Here is a 19,415-nt window from a genome sequence, read left to right on the forward strand (position 1 = left end):
TTTTCCTATAAAGTGGCTGCACCATTTTATAATCCCACCACTAGTGCATGAAGGTTTTAATTTCAAGTCCTCACCAACATTTATTACCTCTTATTGATCATAATAATTCCAGTGGGTGTGAAGTGATACCTTATTGTGGTTTTTGCATTCCTAATGATGTTGAGTATTGTTTTATGTGCTTATAGGTCATTAAAATAGCTTCTTTAGAGAATATCTATTCAGATGCTTAGCTTATTTTATTTTTTTTTTTTAAGATTTTATTTATTTATTTGAGAGAGAGAGCACATGAAAGGGGGGAGGGTCAGGGGGAGAAGCAGACTCCCTGCTGAGCAGGGAGCCCGATGCGGGACTCGATCCTGGGACTCCAGGATCATGACCTGAGCCCAAGGCAGTCACTTAACCAACTGAGCCACCGAGGCGCCCGCTTAGCTTATTTTAAAATTAAGTTCTTCTAGATATAAGTCACTTACTGGATATATGATTTTCTCCACTATGTGGGTTGTCTTTTTTTTTAAGACTTCATTTATTTATTTGAGAGAAAGAGTGAGCACAATAGGGGGAGGGGCAGAGGGAGAAGGACAAGCGGATTCCCTGCTGAGCAGGGAGCCCTGCATGGGGCTTGATCCCAGGACCCCGCGATCATGACCTGCACTGAAGTCAGATGCTTAACAGACTGAGCCACCCAGGTGCCCCCTACATAGACTTTGTTTGATTGAATCTCTTTAAATAGGAGACAATATTTTTAACATAAATAATCTTTATTAATATAATTATCACAAGCAGCTAATTATACTTCACATTCTTCTAATGTTAATTTCAATTCTAAATGCTAGAAAACATTAAACTACCCAGGTTCTAGACTGAAGTAGATGTAAGCAGATTCAGAAATGCTGCAAATGAACACGTAGATTCAAGGAAAGAAGTCCAACTGATTTAGGAAGCTCACGGTACAAACATGCTATTTTCTCTGGAGCCTACAGCTAGAAGAGATAGAATAAGCAGGGAGGAGCTCATCAGTGCCAAGATGACTCTCCCAGTTGAAGGCCTTTAGATCCCTGATTAAATAGAGCAAAGTTTATTACCAGGAAATCCTAAGCAGATGAAATGAGAAGGGCTCAGTAAGATAAAACTATGGTTGGAGATCAGTACAAGAGCAATATGGTACTTGGGAAGGACTAGTTGAGAACCAGATATGAGCCAAAAGGCAAGGAGCCTTTTGACTGAAGACGTTGGGCCACAGACGGGGTTGCAGAAGGAGTCTGGGATAAGAGCCAAATTCTGCTGAGACTCAGCTACATTGCCAAAGATGAAGATCTCTGCCACAGTCTTAAGGCAACAGCAGACTCTGCAGTCAACACTCTGAAGAATACTTTTATCAGGTGGGCTTAAAGGACCCAGTCCTTCTATTGGACATCATGCTAATTCAGAATAATGTTAGACAAAACTCAGTGTGTATTCATTCAACAAATATTTAATATTTGCTAGGCATTATACTAGAAGTTAAACCATGAGCACAAGCCAAGATTAAACAAGCTCTGCCTTCATAAAGTTTACAGTCTAAAGAAAGATAAATACAAACCAGCAGTTTAAAAATCACAACTGTACCATTCACGAATGGGGAAGCATGGGGCCCTACAGAAAAAAATACTAGGAACACTATCCCAAACTCAATGAAGGCAGTAGCATCTGGCACATATGTGGGCTTGTAAAGAGACATCAGACTGGAAGGAGGTCAGATCCTGCAATCTGATTGCAGATCATATTTAAAAGCGTGATTTTCTGAATCCTAAAATATACATTTTTTCAAGAAGGAAAACGGTTTTAAAAGAAAACTCTTAAAAGTTGACTTCATCCTAAATGGCAATTAACTTGATCCTTAGTGTTCCTGCTCTTGCTTAACCCTCTCACCATACCTGCAAAAGCATTATTTCATTTAGATTGACTGATTTTCTTTTTGTTTAAATAGTATTACTCTTTTGGTACGTATTGAGACTAAATGATTTCCAATTTTTTTTAATAATTGTAATTCAGAACACCTGTGTTTAGATCTTTTGTTTACACTGGTTATTCCCAATCCTGGGGCACATCAGAATCACCTGGGGAGATTTTTAAACAATACCTATGCCTGAGCCCTGCCCCAGACCAGTTCAGTTAGTCTTTGCAGTGGGGCCTGTGTATGGGTCTTTTATTTTTCCCTTCCCTGTGTGCAGCCAAGCTTGAAAAACACCGGTTTACGCTACTATTCCACACTGGCTTCTACTCTACAAAGGTATGGTCAGTGTGAAATTAAGTCCTCTAGTAAAAATACTCTGCTATTAAGAGTTTCCATGGGGTGGGGAGAGAAGAAGGTATACATAATCAAATGGGCTAGCATTAATGTAAATTTTATTTATTTATTTATTTATTTTTTAAGATTTTATTTATTTATTCATGAGAAACAGAGAGAGAGAGGCAGAGGGAGAAGCAGGCTCCCAAGGAGCAGGGAGCCCGATGCGGGACTCGATCCCAGGACCCTGGGATCATGACCTGAGCCGAAGGCAGACGCTTAACCATCTGAGCCACCCAGGCGCCCTAAATTTTATACAAATTGTACTTCTGCTACTGTTAAGTCTATAAAACAAATTTTCATTTATCATGGAGATTACCCACCCATACTTCAGTGCATTTAAATTTACTTTTTTTTTTTTTTAACTGAAAAGAAACCTACGTGCTGTTTAGGGTAAAAGACATTCATCGTTTCTACTTTCACAGCTATATTGCTCATTATAAAACTGCTAGTTTTTGTAAGAATTTAGACCTGAACTAGTAAAACGTTTTCTGGTTGTACTATGTGGCAAATTGTCCAAATAATTATTGCAAATGCAAATACCATAAAGTGTATTGCCAAGGACACTAGTAGGTTAGATCCTATAAAAGAAACAATTAGAGTCTTGAGGTAAAAATAATAGAAATGAGATGACAGTTATTGAAAAAGGTAGAACTTGCAATATAATAGTTTAAACATAAGTTTGTGGATAATGCTGGTATTTTAATGTGTTTGGAGTTTATCATGTATAAGAGAATGTTTCATATAAAAATACCACAACCACATATATTCTGGTCTTCTTTTTTCCTGATTTGGTGTGTAAGTGAGGGCACTTGCAAGATTGCACTTGCTATCTTTGAGGATCAGCATTTTACAACAGTTTGCTTCATTAATATGTATATAGTGTTGATTTTATGAAAAAAATTTCTTTTTACATGTCTCAATTTACATAAGCTTATTCCATATGTATAATACTATGATCAGGATACCTATATAATGTTCCTACTCTTGCTTATTCTGCAGATTGCAGATTGCAGAAATCTATAGTCAGGATAATCACAATAATGGAAAACAAAAATAATGATAGATAAAATTATTTAGTACTTTTTAACTCCAATAACTCAAATGTTGAATTCCTTCTTTGATTAACTGTAGCTCAGCTCCAACACGGTGCACCAGTGGAAAAGATGGACCTAGAAAGATAGGAATGAGACTCTGGGAAGCCAGAGAGCAGCCAGAGAAAGGAGAAAGGGATCCTAAAGAGGTCTGGTGTCAAAGAGAAACTGTTTCTGTGCCTTTCCTGCATGAGACCCTGTGGCTAGGTAGTGACTGGTATGCCCAAGAATCTATAGGAGGCATAAGGAGCATGAGCACCTAATGCAAACAGAGGGGAAAGGTCCATCACTTGAAATTGCTTCAAGTATTGCCCTTGTGGCTTTGTTCATCATGGAACCCTGTTCCCCCAGATTTCTTCATGACTGACTCTCTTCATGTCTCTGATCAGCTGTCATTTTCTCAGTGATGTGCAATCTTTACTCCTCCTTCTTCTGTGGTATTGTATTTTATACTCTCAATTGCATTTACCATTTTCTAACATAACTTACTTATTTTTTATGTTAACTACTTATTAGTTTTCCCTTCCATTAGCATTTCATCTAACCAAGGAAAGAGATTGTCATTTTTTCACTAATGTATCTCCATTGTTTAGAATAGTACCTGGCACATAGTATGTGCTCAATAACCGTGGTTGAATGCATGAAGACCCTTTATTCTTTTCTCCAGTCACTTGTGGTTTTTGTTTGTTTATTCTCTATCAGTGCACAAGCTAAAGGACACAGTAAGAACTTTGCTACTGATATCTTGATGATTTTTTTCTTTCAAGTCAACCAAGACACATACTCTCTCAATCTTGAGGTCACTGGTATTAGAAGGAACCATACTAGTGTAATTTCCATATACCCATCCACAAGGATAAACATTGAGATGCCTGGACTAATCTTTCTCACTAAGTTAAAACATAAACCTTAGATTTTAAAGGAAGAATTTGGATCAACTAATTACAAAAAGAAATTTTCCCTGAGCACGACTAGAGCAGTAAGATGAGTCACCCATGAAATAGGTATAGGAATACCTAAAAATGCGTGCCATCATACATATCTGCTTTTTATATTAAAGATGACCTCTAGCAAAATTAAATAACTAATATTGGTAATGAGAAAAGGATAAAACCTGTATTTAACCATTCCAAATACAGAAAGAGATAGTAAGTAAAAAATGGTTAAAAACATAGAAAAGGTTTTTAAACATGAGACTCCCAAAACACAAGCAGAAGTATGATGGTATTCCTAAGTACCATAAGCAGTTTTTCAAGGCAATAAAGAATCTTTCATAAAACATGATTAGTGGAAAGCATGTTAGGAGAGAAACATTGGGGAAATTATGCTCAACACTTAAAATTACATCAATCTCGTTTCTTATAGTTAGCAACCTAGTTCATACTTTTCATTAATTTACTCTGAATACTTTCTGAATTAATATAACTAAAATACTACTCTATCCTTGAACAGGGAGACTAAAGTTCAAATTTTCAGCCTAGCAAGAGTGTACAGTTCTTTTCCAGCTTTTTTTTATTGTTTTATTTTTTTTATTGTTATGTTAGTCACCATACAGTACATCATTAGTTTTTGATGTAGTGTTCCATGAGTCATTGTTTCCATATAACATCAAGTGCTCCATGCAATACGTGTCCTCCTTAATACCCATCACCAACTTTATTTTTCAAGTTTGACTTCCACAATTCCATCCATTCTAGGCAATCTAATTGACTAACAAAATCCCCAAGTTGTCCTTTGCACTGCCATTTCCACACATATTTTTTACTCTCTGTAATGCTCCCCTGCTTCTTCTCCACCTACCCAAGTTTTACCATTTCAAGGTCAAGTTCAGTTCCTCTCTGACGCTCTTCCTAATGAGGGCAGCCTGCATAATAGTCCTTTCTTGAATGCCTATTGCTCTGTATCTCCTGCGATTTCCTCTGAGTATGTGTTATTCCATTTGGCACACATTACATTGATAGCTAACTTTTCATGTATATAAATATTATTCCTTAACCAAATTCATGCTTGAAGATAGAAGGTACCTAGGAGTGTTCTACGTAAAATAAGAACTCTATTATTTCTTTATGAATAAGTGTCTTATCGAGGCATTGTGGTTCAGAGCCATAGGAGATTAAAGAATTTAAATCACAAACCCAGTTTCTTCTATTAAATATTTTCTGGATTTGATCAAATAAATCCCTTTGCCTAAATCTCTTCTTATGTCAAATGGGGCTGGTGTTGCTTACTACAATGTACAAAGGTGATCTAATGGGAAATAACTTTGTATCACTTAAGAAATGATGATAGATTTAAAACACGTATTCCTTAAGCTTATATAATTAGAAATTTCTAAATAAAAGAACAAGGTAACTTATTAAAGTAGTAAATATCATAGAATTAAAGTTGTCAATAAGGTATAGTCCATACATGACATGAAAGTCCTGCCTAGTTTTGTAGCCAAGTTCTAGTTAATGTTACAGATCCTTAGATACAAAATTAGACTAATGAAAGGAATTTCATACCATAAGTGGTCAAGGAATTCCCTAGGAATTGGAGAAATACACACACACACACACACACACACAATTGACCTTTATAATCATGCCAACATAATTTTGAAAAGGATTTCTAAAAAATTAATTTCCTTAGAGGTTACAATTCATCACAGACAAGTATATTTTATTGTACTAAAAAAAAATAGCCCCCCCAATTTCTCAACAGCTAAGCCTTACCCAGAAAATGTTTAATTCAGTCTCACAAATAACATTTCAGTGGAACCCATCTCCACTTGTATATTGAAAGTTAATTGGAAAACAATAAATTTAAATGGTAAAACTTCAATTTCCAGCCAACTTCATTTAAAAACTTCATAGAAAGTAAAAAAATAAAAATAAAAATAAAAATAAATTTACAAATGCTATGCATTACCTACCTTTTTTTTACTTGGGTTGTGACCTTAGCTTTTACATAATAAAGTTCTATAGGATATTAGGAAAATTATAGTAAGACTCTTAATGAACACTATGAGATGTTAGTTGAGGGTGGTAATGTAAGAACTAATTCCTATATCAGTATAGGGGAGCATATTATTTTTGCCAGTAATAAAAATATAATTATTTATGCTAATTTCCTAAAACATGTTGGTTTCCCAATTCTTACTGCCATAAAAAGAAAAATAATATAACTTTTAAAGTTTAAAATTTTTTAAAAAATTGAATCATTGTAATGTCTGATGACGGTACTACTTCAGTTTGAGTTTAACATTTTCACAAGATATTTTAAATGTATTTTATATTCTGCAAAATCAGTAATTACCTGTGAACTAGAAAGTTACCATTACTTAAAGTTTTCAAAAGTTAAAGCTCTTGCCTATAAGAATCAATGCAACTGGACCCCTCTGTTATATAGTTTTAAAACACATGTATACAAGAATATGGGAAGTCTTCATATTCTTCCTGCAACTCTTCTTTAAATCTAAAATTATATCCAAAAAAAATTATACATGCTATTCAGTAGAGTGTAGCAGATCCATCACACTTCCTTTTGGTTAAGTTTTAAGGTTAAACATGTAGACACATTGCATTACTCCTCTTAAATACTTTTGTTTTTTGGTTTCCTGTAGGGGAAGACCAGGCATGCAATCCCAAGACAGAGGTGACAGTACTGTATGACTTAATAAAGTTTAGGTTTAGGTACACAGGAGGAATCTGGTAGAGGTAAAAGGCCCAGTCAAGGGAAGACATTAAGGTAAAGAAAAGCAGATAGGACAGAAGGCGGGCCGAGAATCCACAGGTGTCAGAATCAGGGAACATCATATGAGCACTACTACAAATATTGGCCGTGATCCTGGCCCTGGCAAGAAGGAAGAATGAATGACTCTGTTCTGATCAGTAGACACACAATATCTGCCTTTGGTCTTTCATTATTCAGCCTGTTAGATTTTTCTGGTTCTGGTCCCACTGGTCTGGACTGTGGTATGAAGAAAGCCAAAGGCTAACCCGTGAGTATTTATTTTATTTGAGATGTTAAGATTATTTGACATTACTTCAAAGTAATATTATGATGACTCCATGAATCAGCTCTTTAGAAGACTTAGGATAGAAGGAAAGACAATAATGAGAGTATCCCATAGTAGGCATGTTAATTTATTTCTCAATTTGATCTCTTATTGATACCTTGATAACTGAAAGTAACCATCTAAATTTAGATTGTCTATAAGACTGTATAATGGTTAATGTGTTCATTTCTATATTTAATTTTAAGTCGATTTAGGTAACAGATACATGGTTATTGCAGGGACAAATTTCCTTTTTATCTGTTGTTTTTATGATCTATAAATATAGTCTTTCTATATTTTATCCTATTTTTAATTTTTAAAGTAATTTTTATTTTTGATCCAATGAACAATCATTACCTCATGGCCATAGAATATAATATGGGTATAGAATTAATAAGAACCAGGGCGCCTGGGTGGCTCAGTTGGTTGAGCGACTGCCTTCGGCTCAGGTCATGATCCTGGAGTCCCTGGATCGAGTCCCGCATCGGGCTCCCTGCACGATGGGGAGTCTGCTTCTCCCTCTGACCCTCCCCCCCTCTCATGTGCTCTCTCTCATTCTCTCTCTCTCAAATAAATAAATAAAATCTTTAAAAAAAAAGAATTAATAAGAACCAGCAAAAGAGAAATCAGTTATTATTTTGAAGTTTTTTATTTACATCACAGGGATGATGACTATGATTTTAAACAAAACATAGAATAAAGGAAGAAGAGTTAGGATATAAGGAAATATGTAACTTTGGTGTGAGACATTAAGGGAATTAATTTGCCACCTGGATATCCAGATGGAGATGTTCAGAAGGCATCTGATTTTTAAAGACTGTGAAAACAATGAAAATACTCATCATTAAAACTGTAACAAGTATAATTCATTCTTCAATTATTCAGAAGGTGCTTTTGGATTTTACTAGGCCTCGGGGTTATCAATGAGAAAACCAGTTGCCTTTATTATTAATTTTAAGAGCTTTTTCTATGCAAATCCTTTTATTAGCTACAGTGGGGAATAATGTTTAGACAAATACATCATTCCTGGCCTCAAGGAACTTGCAGTCCAGTTTTTAGGAAGATGACACACACATAGGTTTTTTAAAGTGCAGGGAAAGGCCATCATTATAAATGGCACCTTTGTAAACATTTTGACTAAACAGATACAGAGGGCCATATGATGGAAGTCCTCTTCCTTCCAGACATACAAATATCTGAAAAACAGGAAGTCTTTTGTTAAATGTTAATTTCTTTGCCTATAGATAAATTACATCAGATGCAAACACAGCAAACAGCAACCCTTTCATTTAAGGAAAGCTTTTATTTTATACCCTTGAAATAACTACTCCATGAAAAAATATTGCCAGAATTATTTTAATTTAAAGGAAGAATAACAAAGCAATATAAGGGCAAAAGCAATCCCATAATATGGATAAATCAGGAATAGGACTAGGAGTCCTGTTGAAGTACATGAGTTTAATGAGATTTGTAAACAAATGTCTTGAATGTCCCTATAACTAGCATTGTCTAAAAACTTAACTTGGTTTGCCAAAGTTAGCTTTAAATGAGCTATTACTAATACAGACAATAGAAAATATTAGAAAACATATGAACTATCTGAAGAATGCCTTTATTATATGTATAACACACATACACACAAACAAGATAAGGTTTAACTAAAAAGCTCATATATACGGATGTGTGTGTGTAGTTTTTCCACACAAAAAGGCAATGCATTAAGAATAATTCAAATATAGATGGGCAGTATTACTTAACTGCTCCCTATGTTCAATTTACTAAATAAATTATGAACTGGATTGGCTGTCCCAGTTCTCTGCACATATTCCTTGATTAGAACAAATAGCTTTTAGTTAAAACTGTACACACACACACACACACACACACACGCGTTCAAGAAATTTAACATCTATTCGGGTGAATTCTGCTTGTCGCTATTGTATTAACCTTTCTACAAAACGATACACTTAGAGCCAATTTAAGTTTCAGTTGGTCTATATTACATTTGATTTTTGAAACCTATTTGAAATTTTTCAGTGTCTCATACAGTTACATTCTTGAGTGAAATTTTATTAAAAAATTAGATATCTAGAAAATAGAGTACATAGCTATGCAAAATTATTATTTGTCTAAGAGCGTTTCAAAAATTCTAACAGCCATCGTTTTCAGTAGAATTGAGAAATAAACCGAGTAATCTTCTGAAATATTTTGAAGTCTCTTCCCTGGCACCCATAGGAAGTACAGGAATAACAACAATCCCTCCAGTACTCAGAACTCAAAGCTAATGATGGCAGGACTGGGAGAGCTCTTTAGCTAGCTTGCTGTTATTTCCTGCAGCTCCTGGAATGTTAGTGCCCGTAGTGCACAGTCCTTGTAATAGTCATGTCATTCCCCCGTCAGAGAATCTAGTTGGGATGAGTTTTTTCTTCTCTGAATTTTGCATTAAAATACGACAAACTAGTTTATTAGTTTACTAGTTAGGACCTCAGGGCAAAAATCTAAAGTTATTAGGTTAGTTGACCTGAAAAATAGGAAACAATCACAGAAACAATACGATTCTGCTTAACTTTGTAAGGGTAGGGACGCCAACATTTAATTCAACTGAGAATCAGAGTAAACAAATGACAAGATTAAAGACATAGAACAATATGAATGGCTATATAAAAGACCTAGAATTCCTGATAGAATACATTACTGAAGAACACAATCTTTCCAGAAGATGATTCAGGAGAGAATATATAACCATTTGGCCTGGGTAGTTTTTAGAATAATTCTGCCTCAAAGCAAAAAATAGAATTAAATGGTCTTTTCTACAATATATGATTTATTGAAAATGATTCAGAAATCAAGTGTCGTATTAACACTGGAAACAATGATTCAACTTTATTTACACCAAACTCAATAGTCTTTTTTTTTTTTTTTAAGATTTTATTTATTTACTTGACAGAGAGAGACATAGTGAGAGAGGGAACACAAGCAGGGGGAGTAGGAGAGGGAGAAGTAGGCTTCCCGCAGAGCAGCAGGCCCGATGTGGGGCTCGATCCCAGGACCCTGGGATCATGACCTGAGCCGAAGGCAGGCGCTTAACGACTGAGCCGCCCAGGCGCCCCGAACTCAATAGTCTTATACACCTATTAGAATATTTGTGAAAATTACATTTTTTTTACTGCATCTGAATGTGATTTTTAAAATCTGTGTAATTTTTTCTATTGGCAAATACCCAGAAGATTTAAGTTATAACAATACATTATAAAATTATCTGTAAGTATTTATCCTCAAAAGGAGACATTATAAAATTATTTGTAAGTATTTATCCTCAAAAGGAGATACTAGTAAAAGTAAAATGTATTTTTCCCAGCTTCCTTTCATTATATGGCTTATGAAGCTGACATTTACCTGCACAAGTCTATGTGATTTGTAATTGTGTGAAGACATCCACAGTAATTTTTAAGAATGAGAATAAGCTTGGGGTTTTTCTTAGAGTTAGAATCTACTTGATTTGTATCATGGCTTAAATCTGTAAAACAAATCAGAATACCATCAGTGTTAAATGGGCTATAAAATCTGTTTCACATAATTAAGAAAAGAATCTACTATTTGGCATGCTTTACAAATATAAATTTGGGGGATATTTTGTCTTTTGGTAAGTGAAGGGGTGAGTAAAATTCAAATCCAGAGCCACACATAGGATAGTCATGGTCTTACGATGTTAGCATTTCATGTCTCTTTGTGACTCGAATAGCGTTTAAGTGCAGCAAAGACAGACCATTTCAGACGCCCTCACTTGAGGGGGAAGGAGTAGTAAAATTACCTAAGACAGCTTTGTGTAATGTACAACTGATCTCTATCACCAAACAATGCCGTATAACAGTCCAATTTAGGGATTTCTATTTTGTCATAAAATCTTTAAATAGCAGGATGATATAATTAAGCCTTCAAAACCAGTTATTACTTATATAATAGATAATAACACTACCATGCCGTTTACCCAAGTAAAACTATTAGAGACGCAGAATAAAAACCTGAAAAGATTCGAGACATGTGTTTTGAGGAGCTTTTTCTTTTTTTATATAGTGGTGGGGTACAGAGAACGCTTTAAAACAAAGGAATGGGGGCACCTGCATGGCTCAGTCGTTAAGCATCTGCTCAGGTCATGATCCCAGGGTCCTGGGATTGAGCCCCACATCGGGCTCCCTGCTCAGCAGGAAACCTGCTTCTCCCTCTCCCACTCCCCCTGCTTGTGTTCCCTCTCTCGCTGTGTCTCTGTCAAATAAATAAATAAAATCTTCTTTAAAAAATTAAAAAAAAATAAAGGAATGAGCAAAATGCAATGGTGTATAATTTATTTTCTTAGAGGAAAGAGTTATGTAAAATTCAACTTCACCTTCTAGGTATAAAGTGATGATAGGTGAAGCTGTGTGCAGCTATCTTATTTATTTAGTCCAAAAGAACTATTTTAAGAACTATTTCAAGAAGAAACATGTTGTAGTTTATTTTTTTTTTAAAAGTAGTGTTCAACTTATGAACAGGCAATGTTCCAAATTTTTTTGTAACCCAGAAATTGCTGGAATTTGGGAATCATTTTCCCCTAGCAGCAATGGTATAAATACTAGTTTCTCTGGTTAGTGCCCCAAAGCTTATTGAATCTATAATATAACTAATTTTGAAACTTTTGTATTAGCCTGGGTCCTGGCAGCAGAAATGATAATAAGGAAATAAAGCATTCCTCCCTTAATCTTGAGCGTAGGACTAGCCATATAGAAGTTTTAAAAGCGATATTTATCACCAATGTCATTTTGAATATCTATGGAGGGTCATCAACTGGGACAGATCCTTATATATGTTAGCTAATGTAGTTCTCATAGCACCTCTGCCAAGTAGAAATTATTAACCCTATTTTGGCCTTTGTAAAAAGGGTACAAAATATAATTTATCCAAGTGTACACAATTAGTAATTAGACTGAAAGCCCAAATCTGCCCCACTTTAAAGGGTATGCTGTTTCCATTATGCTTCATTGTTCATGGAATCCACCTTTTCCGCTGAACACACGCGCACACACACACACACATGCGTGCACACACACGTGCACACACACGCACACACGTATATAAAAATTTCAGGCATGGTTTCAAAGTGAAGTGTCAGAGCTTAGAAGATCTTTTAAGTCTATCAGGTCACTAAGCAGTCAGGCCCACCTCAGGGGTCTGCTCCTGAAGTCATTCCTCATTATTCCTGTTGGGGTTTTGATCTAAAAACTTAGAACAGGGACAAGAGTCACAATCAGCAAAATTGGAAAAAGTTGAAAAACTAAGTGTCCCAATTCATAATCTTTTTTTTTTTCTCTTGCCTAGAGTTTTACTGGCTCAGAGTGCTTGGGCCCTATAAGAATTTTTATAGGCTTGGGGCTCCTGGGTGGCTCAGTCATTAAGCGTCTGCCTTTGGCTCAGGTCGTGGTCCCAGGGTCCTGGGATCGAGCCCTGCATCGGGCTCCCTGCTCTGCAGAAGCCTGCTTCTCCCTCTCCCTCTGCTGCTCCCCCTGCTTGTGCTCTCTCTGTCTTTGTCCAATAAATAAATAAAATCTAAAAACAATAATAATAATTTTTACAGGCTTGCAGATGGGCTTCGGGTGGGAAGTTCAAGTTTGTGGAGATCCAGAGGATCCATGTTAAGAAATGGCATCCATAGTGATTCCCTTCAGCTAGAGCTTGAGAATGATGAGACTCTTGTTTCCCTTCTCTTAGAAAAGGTGACAAAACTACACCAGGGAGTCTGGGCTTCTAGGGGGATGGATTTACAGAAAACCAGGAAGCCACAAAGCCCTGGTAGATCTCCAAGGAACTAAGCTACTTGGCTCCTTGCTGTCAACCAGATGGCAGCTTCCAAACGGTCCTCTTGACGGGTCCTGTGCAGCTGTGTTTTATGTTTCCATATGGCCTTGCCAGAGCTCCCCCCCTTAAGCAGACCTGGCTTCCACAATTAGTACGGACTCACAACAAGTTAGTTATGGAATACATTAAGTCCTAAAGGCCTCATGGGGCTATTTACACTTCTTTGGACTATTTCCAGGATCCCAGATTATACTGTAAGTGTAAATTAAGGAAGTCTCACGATCCAGTGCCTCTGACTGGAACATGCAACATTACCATATCTTCTGCTCCATTTTCCAGTGCTTTTCTTGGCCTCATTTTAACGATTTTATACCACCCTGAAAGGTAAACTCTGCAATCTTAAAATCATGCTTTAGAAAGTCTTTCTTTCTTTTCCCTTCTTGAATGTGCCTGATTCTATTTCTCATGCACAAAAATTGAAGACTGATCAATTTTTTCCTTTGGCATTGAAGTCTTTCAGGAATTTATTTGCATTCACCTGGCCAAGTTATAAATACCATCCAACACCTATATCACGCCATTTCTTTACTTAAAATAATAAATTGGTTTCACTTAATAAAATACAAAACCAGATGAAGTCAGTCTGTGTACCCAACGGTTGGGAACATACATTTAGCAGCTGGTGAGGGAAAAAAAGTTCACTCCCTTAGCCCATGCACAAGATCAGTTATAGATCACATATTTTAGAAAACCTGAAACATAATGTAAATGGTTCTTATCTTATTTTTTAAGCATGGCTTCCATTGTGTACCCAAAGAATTGGGGTTGATATTCTTTGTCGCTTTCTCTGTTCTCAGTCCCTGTGAGGACTTTTTCTTTGGGACCTCTCCTCATCTTCGCAGGGTCATGTTTCTTAGCCATGTTTCTCATGGATACTGGTGCCTAACAACACTCAGGTCCTTAATAAACACTTGTTGAATGAGTTTTGGAACCTGAACAAGGTAGACTATGATATCTGGAGAAATAATGCAAGTCCAAGAATCAGAAATTAATTAGCTGAACAAGGTTTGTTAATGATGATGGCAATTATAGTTGGCTTTTGATGACTACTTTATATGTGCGCAGCACTGCACTTAAAGCTTTAAGGACATCTAATTTTACGTTAATTGAATTATCACAATGTCAGGCATCATTACCCCTATTTTACAGATGAATAAACTGAGGTGCTGCGAAATAAAGTAGTATGTCCACAGTCACAGAGCTATAAGTATATATTTTACTGGGATTAATATACAAGTCTGTTCAATGCCAAACTTCATGCCTTTTTTTACCCCTTCCCATCTGGTCCTCCATTTTATCATCTAGTAAATGTGGAATATTTAATAGTCATTAAGATAACCAGTTTTAAGATGTTTCAGATATAAGGTGACACACATCTCGGGAAAAGTTAGAATATAATTAGTTTTGCTTAATGATTAAAGTCCTGTAAGAGACCAAGAAGTGGCTCTCCAAAGCTGAAAACTTAGGAACCTTGGAAGGAAAGAGGAAGGAGATTTTTGGGCACGTTGAGCCTTTCTAGGGTTTTGGAGATCCATCTAAAGCTTTTTTTACACTGGTTAACATTTACTGATAATTTACTATGTTCCAGATACTGTGCCAAAAATTTATATGTATTATTTCACAGAAATCTCAGCCAACCCTATAAGATAGTACTATTGTTATTCCCAAAACAGATGAGGAAACCAAGCTTAACTTGCCCAAAGTCACCTGCTAGCATGGTGGAGCTTGGACTCAAAGCCAGATATGTTTAACTCGGAAGCCCATAATTTTAACTGCTTCTGAATGCTATTTTTAGCTTATTTATCCATGTACATTTAAGGTAATTTATATCTGTGTCATTTATTTCTTTTGGTCATTTATTTTGAAATAAAGTCCATGGGATGAGGATCAGCAATCTGCTTAGTTTGTTTGCTAGCACATACAACCGTGCCATGTGTGTGGTGACACTTACCAAGTATCTCCTGATGTGGGCCTTTGGGTGCAATTAAATATCTCTGGGTCACTCTCAGTCACATGTCTACAAGTAACAAACTCTGCTTTCCTCTCACTCTAGATATTTCTTTCTGTCGAAGTGGATGGATTAACAAACATCAAAGAAAATGTAGAGATTTACAAATTCTGACCTGAAAAAAATCTCCATAGAAAAAGCATAGTGTCTAGGGTGATTGACACAACAGAAATCCTACCTCACTAAGTGTATTCCCACAGTTGGTTCTGTACTTATTAGAAGGGATTATTGATGCTTTCAGAAGATACAATCTCCAGGACACTGATAGCAAATTAACTTTGGTATTAAGAGGAATTCAAGTTAGAGGTTACTGTCTACGTTAGGACAGCTTCTTTTCACTTTAACTCTGAGTTATATAACCCACTATTGTTAATTACTTGCATGTATGAAGCAAAAATCCACATAAATTTCTCTTCTGTATTTATCTGTTGGGAGAAGTGACCTCCAAATTAAGCTATGGAGGAAGTGTGGAAACATTCAAAAAAGACCCATTTAAATTATGTAACTCTTTGGAGGGAGAAGGATGTTTTAGAAGCTATCACTTTTTGATCAAATCAGTATTAGCTCACTTTTATTTTAGCCAAATACACATTTTGTAAAATAACACTAATAAGGTATGCTATTTTTCCCTAACTAAATTCTTCACAATGAAATCCAACTGCAATATTCATTTAGAAATTTGATAATGCTCTCTTGTGTGAGTTTTAGGAATATTTGAAACCCCATTGCATATAAATTATATCATGGAAAAGCTGTATAAATATTCTATTACGGCACATGCTGTTCTAAGAATCTGTCAGGATTTCCTTTATACACTCCATTTTGAGTGGTATATAAATCAGATATAAAAATTCACATTGGACTGAAACTCTGCACAAAAGGCCTCCTCCAGAGGCAAATGCTTTTTTCAAAATGTGGTTTGAATTATGTTGGTCATTTTTAAGTTATAGAAGTGCAGAAAATGTATTTGTGGTTTTGAAGGAGAGAGATTTTTTCCATTTTTATAACTCATTAGGAAACTTTACAGGCCTTTAGACCATTTTGTGGTTTAGTTCTTCTCAGGTTTTTCCCCAAAGCAATATTAAAACTTGAACAGTGTCCGCTCTGAATCCAATGATTACTATTCTGAATACATATGCGTGTATGGATATATATAGTTATACATATCTTAGAGTAGGAGAAGTTCCAATAATGTCATGAGTGGGGTAGAAGATTAGGCCTATCAGTGCCCATTTTTGTTCTTGGAATCAAGTCAACTTTGGCCTATCAAAGGAATCCCCTATTTTTACCAGTTCAGTATGTATTGCTTGTAATTTTAAAGCTGCATCTTTAACTTCAGAAAAATCCTCTGAGTTAAACACTACTTCTTCTATTAGCTCTTTGACAATAAGGCTATGACTTTTCTCAATTTTGCTTCTCTCTAACAAAGAGAACAAGTTGCAGCACGTTTAATAGATATTCACTGATGATCTCTTTTGTAAAGTATTTAATGTGTACGTTTGTGTATATGAATCAGTTTGTTAAATAGTATTGAGTTTATTTTGTCTATATAGCTAACATGTTCCTGAGTAATTTCATAAACATCTAAGTTACTATTTTAGCACATGTAGAGATTATGTTTATATTATTCTCTTAATAGCATCAGTTAAAATCTGAGAAAGTTTTATTTGGACTAAGAAAGTTGGCAAAATTCACAAAGTTGAGTAAGCCAATCTTTCAAATGACTTTAAAGGATAATGAAAATAGAAATATTTTATATGATTGAATTGCTTCCACCTATGTTATATTTAGTTCATTAATGCATGAGACTAACACACTTAGTAGTTACTATTTACTGTCATATAATAGATCAAGGCATTAAAGCATAAAGAGGCTAAAATTTTTCCAATGTCGTTCCTTATGTTTTTATTAAATTCCACTTAGAATCTCGGTGTCTTGATTCCTAATACAGTTCACTCTTCATCATATTACAGTATTTCTGGTGCAGTTGCTAGAATCTTAGGTCTAGTAACAGTTAGGATGGACCACCCAGAGGACAGTCCAACATTTGCCTGTGACTTGTGGAGCAATGTGGACTTTTCCACTAAGACACTTTGAGGAGCAGAAGTGATCTATCTCCTCCTGGATGTTTTATCTGCTAACCCGGTGTCATGGAAATTAGCCAACTCTACAATAGAGAGAACTGAATGCAGTTTTCTTTCTTTCTTTCTTTTTTTTATATTAACAGGAGAGCAGGGTTACTAATGAGGAATCATATCCCAAATCTCTAATCTGTGAAGCTGTACATACTTATTTATATTTGGGTCATTTTTTTAAATTCTCCATTTGCTTTTACTAACTTATACTACTTTGTGTTCTATAATATTATATTTGGTTGTAACTATAAAATTTTGTGTGTAATTTATACATAACTCGTATACTTTTGTCTTTCTCTTGGTTTGTGACTAAAGTCATAGCTCTTATGATTTACCTTAACATGTACTCCAAACAGCCCTATATGACTCAATCATTAAGAAATTTTGGGGGAAGCCTATGAATATCTGAGTACTAAGAGCATTTTGAAATACAGTTTTATGTTAATCAGAAATGTTTTGAAGTTTTGCATAGACATTTAAAACCCACTGAAAATAAACATACTATAAATGTCAAAATGAAGTGTTACATGTTAAGAATCCAGATTCCATGGTTTGAACTTAACAATTCGTAAGTCATTAGGCAAGCAATATGCACATTGTGCTGCCCTCCTCCCCCACCTACTAAATTATACCCATACTTTTCCTTGCATTTGGAGGAGCGATAACATGGTGCTATTATTTGAATAGCACTGACCTTGTTAAAGCCTAGCACCATTGTTTTATTTATGATGAACGGTGTATTTTTAAACAGAATGGCTACTTCGTACAACACATGAAATAAAGAATGACATAAAAAGACTTTAAGATTATGAAGAGTAAAGAATGTAAGATAGATCCTCACCTTGATTTTACCTTTAAACAGCCTTTTATTTGTCTATTAGGAACTTCTTCCCGTGGTTTTACAGGCTCCGGCTCTTGTTCTTTCTTTTGACAAATCAGTATATAATTTGTGCCATTATTATTTGACCAAAATGTACCAACAGAAGTTTCATAACGTATACAAAACTCAACTTTACTGCCATCTTTTTGATAAGGGGGAACCAATAAAATCTTAAAGGAGAACTGGTCAGTTTCACCATCACATGAATTTGGGACATATTCTGCTAAAATGTCATAATGTGTCTGCCAGTCATCCAAGGACATTCTCACATATACTAACTTCTCAAAAGAAATATTCAAAACTCGAATAATGCCCTTCATACTTGTAGACCCAGGAGGATACTCAGTTGACTCCAGTATTGCTTTCTGTACTTGAAGTTGCTGCATAAGATCTTCTTTTGAAGAAGGCAAATCAAATAGTGGAGATAAAACATATTCTTCTGTGTGAAATATGTCCTTCCTTAAGTCAAAACCGGTGGAAACACTTGGTAAATCCCAGCAATCAAATTCTTTGACAGACACAAGATTGAATCCAAAGGTGTCAGCGAATGAAACTCTTCTTGCACCTGAAGATGGAGTGTCCAGGTACATATCTTCAGAAGAATCAGAACCTCGTCTACTAGGTTGAGGCGAGAAGCCAGATTTGAAAGTAGCTTTAACTTCCTCATCTTCAGAAAGAGAATCAGATAAATTAGGAACTTCTAAAAAGTTATCTTTGCTAATCTGACTAGGTTCTTCAGAAGGCTCCATTGGGCTCTCTGATATCAAATAAGGGAGGACTGTACAACTAGTAGAGGCTGATATTTGAGATACTGAGGCTTAAAATAAGTATTATGTTACAGTTGACATTGCAGAGAGGAGTCAGCTCTATAAATAGGTCCAATGGCGTGTAAACTATGCTAGCTTGCCTCCAAAGGCCTTTAATATGATAGCATCCATGTTACTCTCACCAGTATGTTTCAGACTTAACTGTTTTTAAATTTGCATGTGTTTATGAGCTGAGTTCCAAAAAGACATTTTAAATCATTTTTTGCTGTGTTGAAAA

General features: G+C 35.5%; 1 protein-coding gene across 1 annotated transcript in view; it reads right to left on the bottom strand.

Annotated features, from left to right (window-relative positions):
* Positions 1-19,155, bottom strand: part of PPP1R3A (protein phosphatase 1 regulatory subunit 3A) — a 46,082-nt gene extending 26,927 nt beyond the window's left edge. Inside the window, exon 1 of the mRNA XM_035020959.1 lies at positions 18,333-19,155. Within this exon, the coding sequence (XP_034876850.1) occupies positions 18,333-19,120 (788 nt within the window). The 5' untranslated portion in view covers positions 19,121-19,155. The remainder of the gene's footprint in view (positions 1-18,332) is intronic.
* Positions 19,156-19,415: the final 260 nt, after the last annotated feature.

This window comes from Mirounga leonina, unplaced genomic scaffold, assembly GCF_011800145.1.
Source record: "Mirounga leonina isolate KUSES-001 unplaced genomic scaffold, KU_Mleo_1.0 Mir_174, whole genome shotgun sequence".
Taxonomy (NCBI): Eukaryota; Metazoa; Chordata; class Mammalia; order Carnivora; family Phocidae; genus Mirounga; species Mirounga leonina.